The sequence below is a fragment of the Bactrocera neohumeralis genome, unplaced genomic scaffold (assembly GCF_024586455.1).
Source record: "Bactrocera neohumeralis isolate Rockhampton unplaced genomic scaffold, APGP_CSIRO_Bneo_wtdbg2-racon-allhic-juicebox.fasta_v2 cluster11, whole genome shotgun sequence".
NCBI classification, from domain to species: Eukaryota; Metazoa; Arthropoda; class Insecta; order Diptera; family Tephritidae; genus Bactrocera; species Bactrocera neohumeralis.
This window is the reverse complement of record NW_026089624.1, coordinates 14,458,059-14,464,113: the sequence shown is the minus strand read 5'-3', so window position 1 is coordinate 14,464,113 and position 6,055 is coordinate 14,458,059. Positions and strand designations below refer to the sequence as shown.

At 31.9% G+C, this 6,055-nt stretch overlaps 1 protein-coding gene across 2 annotated transcripts; it reads right to left on the bottom strand.

Moving 5' to 3' along the window:
• Nucleotides 1–389: 389 nt before the first annotated feature.
• On the bottom strand, nt 390–2,522 carry LOC126766216 (uncharacterized). Of its 2 annotated transcripts, XR_007668724.1 has the most exons (5): nt 2,244–2,522; nt 2,110–2,145; nt 817–1,137; nt 599–758; nt 390–517 (listed from the first exon to the last, which is right to left on the bottom strand). XR_007668724.1 is itself a non-coding variant. In XM_050484109.1 (3 exons), exons 1-3 carry the CDS (start codon nt 988–990, stop codon nt 465–467), a joined length of 387 nt encoding a protein of 128 aa, XP_050340066.1. In that variant the 5' UTR covers nt 991–1,391; the 3' UTR covers nt 390–464. The 2 variants fall into 2 exon arrangements, 1 of the variants encoding a protein (XP_050340066.1); XM_050484109.1 differs by lacking the exons at nt 2,110–2,145; nt 2,244–2,522 and having other exon boundaries at nt 817–1,391.
• Between the last annotated feature and the right edge of the window lie 3,533 nt (nt 2,523–6,055).

Genomic DNA, 6,055 nt, shown 5'->3' with positions numbered 1-6,055 from the left:
ACAATTACAAAAAACTTGTAAAGAACCAAAACGTTACATTACTTTGGGCTTTTTCACATACTTGTAAAATCGCTTATTTTTAAACTTAAAAGTAAGCATTTATTAAATTAATATCCAACCGCTTGTAAGTTTATTTTCAAATGTATTTGTAAACGTGTTGTAATGCATTTATGTAATGGTAGTAAAATAAATCGCATGATATATTTTTAAAGATATATAATTATTTTCTTTATTAGTTTTAATTCATTTAATATTATTTATTATATATACATATGTACTTATACTAAAAATTAAAAAAATTCTTGATAAGTTAAATTAAACTTATACTAAAAATTAAAATTTAAAAAACATTCTTTAAAAATGAAATGATAGAAAAATAGTTAGGTAAAATAAATAATTTGCTGCATTTTGATGTTTCCGTTTTTGTCTATTTTTGGCAAACTGAAAAATCGTCTTGGTGCCACTTATATGTATGTATATTCAGTGTCATTGCCCTTCACTTCATGTAAGAAGACATCTGAAATTTAAATTAAAAATATATATAAGTATATAAGTACACATGTAAATATAAAGTTGATTAAGTTTTATTATTAAGTACCTCGGATAGCCATAGATACTTTTAAGACGCGGACAGGTTTTTTGTCTGACGTTCCACTCCAAGCAAAATGTTGAGCACATTCATCGGATACCAATGAGCGCCAAGCTGTTCTGACGAATTTCGCTTCTGTGTATTTAATATTTTGCATAAGTTCCCATTTCTTCAAAAAATGAAAATTGTAAAATTGGCTTTCAAACAGTCAAAAAATATTTACTTACAAATTTAGCATACTCTTCATCCTTCTCGAGTAAACTCTCCAATTCCATAAATTGCTCCACTGTGTTTAAAGGTTCCGCTGGCATAATCTTTTTTGATGGAACATTGTCTCTGCTATTCCTCAACTCTGCTATATCTAGCCGCAAGCTTCTTACCTCCTCGACGATTCTTCCCATAGATTTGGATAAAGCTGCATCAATGGTGCTTTGAATTGATATTGACTACCTTCAAAAAATGTGGGATCCAATGTATAGCTATTAATTGTTCCTGCTTCTTCGACGATGATGTGGTTATTTCCGTTTTGGTTGATGGATGTTGATGTTCTAGAAGGATGTGGTTGAAAGGGAAAAATTGTTCTGTTTTCTTGACGTTCGCCTTTCTGGGTGCATTTTGTACAAGAGCTGTAGCCTGAATGACCCTTAATGCTTAATATAAAGGCTCTTGCGGGTGCATCACAAATAAACGCTCGACATTTAACATTATAATTTTTTGAATCAAATTGGAGTCCGCTGGCAATAAGATCATTCATTTCATCAACAAAAGGTTTTAGATATTCGTTAGCAGATATTGGATGAAAACTACCGGCAAAAATTCCAACAACTAACACAGATTCTGTACCATAAATATTTATCAGAATTGGCCACAAATTTTTCTTTGAACTTTTAGATATTGGTAAGCCATCTACATTTATATTTAATGCAAAATCATTTGAAGTTAGTGAATGTAATTTTGTTTGAAGAAAATCTGTCAAACAATCTTTAAGACCATAATGGAAATATTGCCCTTCACTTAAGCAAGTAGTAGGGGCGTCGGTTGGAGTTTTTTGTAATGTGCGAACATCCTTTGGTAGTCCAGGAATTTTAGTGTCTAAAATTTTCAAAAGCTTATTTCCCAAATCGTTTGAAATGTTTGATTCAATAACCCATGTTGTAAGTTCATCTATGAAGATATCAATTGGTGGCTGATGCTCATAAAATTCTGAAGGACTTAACTCATCTGAATCAGAACTTGATTCACTCAAATTTTGTTCAATTAGTTGAAATTCACATTCCTCCCTCCGCGGCGGAGAAGAAGTGGATAGGATAGGGCAAGGATTAGGTGAAGCTGAGGAGGTTGTAGGTTGCGACTGTTCATTATCATTTGAATACAACAAGTGCATCAACTGGCAACTAAAAGTTTTTGCTGTTCTGTACCGCTTTAAGGAACTCATTTGCAATTTTTATAACTAAGTATAACATATGTTAATATAAAAAAACAATAAGAAATAATAAATAAAAATACCATATATTATTTACCTTTTAAGTTTTGGAAGCACCTTATTTCCAGTATTCCTGCAAAAAACAAACTTAGTTAGAATGCGTGGCATATTTTCCGTGAATAGCAGTTAAAAAAATTATAACAACGCCTTAAAATACAACATGCAACTTACCCTTTTATATTGTAAAGGCCTTTTTTATTTTATTTTATTTATAACACTTCTAAATAATACTTATATGTACTTATTTTTCAATTAATTATTTTTAGTTATTAACTTTTCCACTGTTCTATTTAAAACGCACGTCTTTACATCTCACAAATTCAATAATTATGAACTGCGATCACTCAAAAAAGGAAAAACAGTCGTCAGAGAGTCGGCGAAAAAACTAACGGGAAATGGTAAACGGTTGGTTTACTTTTTGTGTTTACATGTAAACTGATTTGCAATGTTGCATCATAAGTTTACATTTATGTTTGTAAGTAAACGCTTTTTCAACGCATTTATTTTAAACTTACAAATATAAGATAAGTAAACTTATAATTAAACTTATTTCTCACATTTGTAAGTAAGTTTACTCAAATGTTTGTAGATAAGTTTATTTTAGCGCAGATTTACGAAACATTTACGCAATTGTTTATTGGGTTTGTGTACGCATTATTTGTGTGACAATGTCATGCGAGCATATTTACATATGTACATATGAGCAGAGCGCACTTGTTGTTAATGATAAGTGATAATATGATTTGAATTCGCGGAAGTGAATATGGTCATGATACATGTGGATCAAAGTTTTGAATAATAAAATATACGATTTATGTACATTTATCACTATTGTAATATATTTAATTTTGTTAATATATTATGATAGTTTAGTATTTACATACATACATACATACATATGTATGTATATAATGAAGCATACACATAAGCATGAATATATCAAATATCAGAAATAATTAAAAAATAAGCAATATTGTTATTGCTTTGAAAAAGTTAATTAATTCAAATGTATTCAATTGCACCTGTATCTATTCATAAATATGCACAAAAAGAATTTATATTAGTTAAATGTTGACCCAATTTATAGGAATACAAACCACTGTATTTAAATGTTTCGACTTGCACTCACACTCCCGTGAGCAATTAAAAGGAAAAAACAGTGTATTTATTGCTTAGGTTGCTATATATATTTCTGGCCTAATAATGTAAATAGGCATATTTATCAACGAACATGTTTTTTTAATTTTTTTTTTTTTTTTTTTTTTTTATTTTGTCGATTGCTGTTTTGTTTCGGGCTCATACGCATAGATCCATGATTCGTCACCTGTGATGATCTTATAAACGTCTTTTGAAGCACCGCGATCGTATTTTTTCAGCATTTCTTTACACCAATCCACACGAGCCTTTTTTTGAGCGATTGTCAAATTGTGCGGGATCCAACGAGAACAAACCTTTTTTACGGCCAGGTGTTCATGCAATATCGAATGTATGCTGGTGGGAGAAATGCATAGGCATGCCTCTATCTGAAGGTATATTACATGACGGTCTTGCAATATCAGTTCACGTACGGCATCGATGTTTTCTGGCACAACGGATGTTTTTGGACGACCTTCACGGAATTCGTCTTTGAGCGAGAGTCGGCCACGATTGAATTCGTTGTGCCAGTTTTTCACAGTGCTATAGAATGGTGCTTTATAGCCATACAAAGATTTTAGTTCATCGATGCACTCTTGTCGTGATAATCCACGTCGAAAGTTGTGAAAAATGATCGCACGAAAATGTTCACGAGTTAAATCCATTTTTTGGCCGAGATGAATTTTTTAATTCCCTGTAAATAAAACAATGCACGATTAAATGACAAAATGTTCTGAGTGATGTTATGCTAAAAAATGTCAAACTTTCCAATGGAAATGTCAGATTGCACCTGGCAACACTTAGTGTTGCCCTAGGCCAGAATATATATAGCAACCCTCGTACAATATATTTGCAATTGTCCTTTATTTTGTTTGATATTACATAAAATTATGGTTTTATTGAGTTAATATCCAATTTGTTGGATCGCTGTAAGTCGGCGCGGGCGGAAGGCTGTCGATCGGAGTCAAAGATAGTGTTGACGCGGCGCAGTGTGTAAACGAAAAAGTGGAAAAGCAGCGATGATCAAATCCTTTTGTTAATTAGATAATTGTCATCTGCTGTGGTGAAATGCAATTTGTCCCCAGGTGTGTTGTATTAGTGCATGTTGTTTTCCGATGTTAAGTATGGTGTTCTTCTCAGCGGAGTTGAGTTGTGCTAGGGTGCGCCAGTTTTTCCCGGATAGAGTGGGGGAGGCTTAACTCATTTAAACATATATGAATACACATATTTGAATATAAACGTATAAAAATATAAGCAAAAGAGCTAACATACATACATAAGTCTGTAACAGCAATATATGTATGTATAGTTCTGAGCATAATTTTTATTCAATGCTCAGCTCTGTTCAAGCGCAACTGTTAAGATTTCTCCGGCCGAGCTGGCAGTGGTGAAACTCCTCCAACTCGACCGAGTTAGCCAAAAATATTTTTAAGTTCTTCGCGCCGTGAACCTTCTCTATTATAAACGTTGTATGCAATTACCATAATTGTATTGACAAAAACATAAACTTACAAAAACAAAATATATAATACTTTACAAACACAAAAAAAAAACATAAATTAGGCGCGATCAGTAAAACAAATATAGATATATACATGCAAACATCCATAAAAGTGCAGTGAAAAACAATAAAACTATAATAAAAGAGCAGGCGCGAAATACAAACTAAAATAATATTTTGCGGGTGCGAATCGCAAGAAAAACCAACAAAATACATAACTGCAAAGAGCGTCGCGAAATAATCAAACAGAAACTGAAAACATCAAGCAACAACAAGCACATCAAAGGACTGGAAGAAAAAGCCAAAAGCACAAGCACAAGCACACGCACGTACAAATATCCATATACATACCTTCATAGTTCCCTAGCGGAAAGTGAGTTGTATCGATTCCCTCTAATATTTATATATTTGCTTATATGTATGTATGTTTCAAAAGCAAAAAATTAAATTTGTGTATCTAACCAAAATTCCGTTGGTATAGAAAAAAAATATCACCAAAATCTTTTAACAAGCAAAATAGTTTGGTAATATTTGTATATAACAAATTATTGATGCCGATAAATGCTTACGGTTGTGTTAAAACACACTAAATATTTCCACAGCAAAAAAAAAGTTCAAGTATTAACTTACAATACGTTCCGACAATACCTCATATGTTTAACAAAACAATAAGCAGGATTGCATAAACCAAATAAGCAAAGGCACAAACATTAATCAAAATTATAACATATAAAACAAAACAAAAAAAACACATACATATATATATGCAAATTTTCTAATGCGATAATATTTATATATTTACATACAAAAATATATACATAGTGCATACGGGAGAATGCCTGCACATTCTTCATTTCGCCTTCGCATTCTCTTCGCAGTGCGAACATACATATAGACGGCAAACAATCACTCGGTACCATTATACCCAACACGGGGTATTAGTACAAAAAAATACGTAGTCTTAAAGTTAAAAAAAGGCCGTTTTAAAGTTCACTTAGAACACGTCGGTAAAGGAAAAAAAATGTTCCCTAATTTTATCTTTTTGGTTGAAAACAGAATACAAAAAATCAGTAAAACAAAATCTACATAATTTGCGAACACTGTATATGCAAACATACATACATATATTAAAACACATAAAAATTTCAAAGTCCACATTGGCATCTATTCGGCAATACCTCTTGTTCTTTGACAAACAAAAACAAGCAGGATTGCGTACAAAAAGCGAATTGATCTCTCTAACAAGCTCTCAATCGCTTACAAACAATGCATAATCAGAAATACATACTAACAATTCGTGCATACTTATGTAAAAACAACATTGATCTCTTTAACGAGCTCTCAATCG

Coding starts and splice junctions, on each gene's coding strand:
- LOC126766216 (XM_050484109.1), bottom strand. CDS start 990: ATGGGAAGAATCGTCGAGGAGGTAAGAAGCTTGCGGCTAGATATAGCA. Junction 759..816: donor ATGAAGAGTATGCTAAATTT/GTAAGTAAATAT, acceptor CATTTTTTGAAG/AAATGGGAACTTATGCAAAA. Junction 518..598: donor AGTATCTATGGCTATCCGAG/GTACTTAATAAT, acceptor TTTAAATTTCAG/ATGTCTTCTTACATGAAGTG.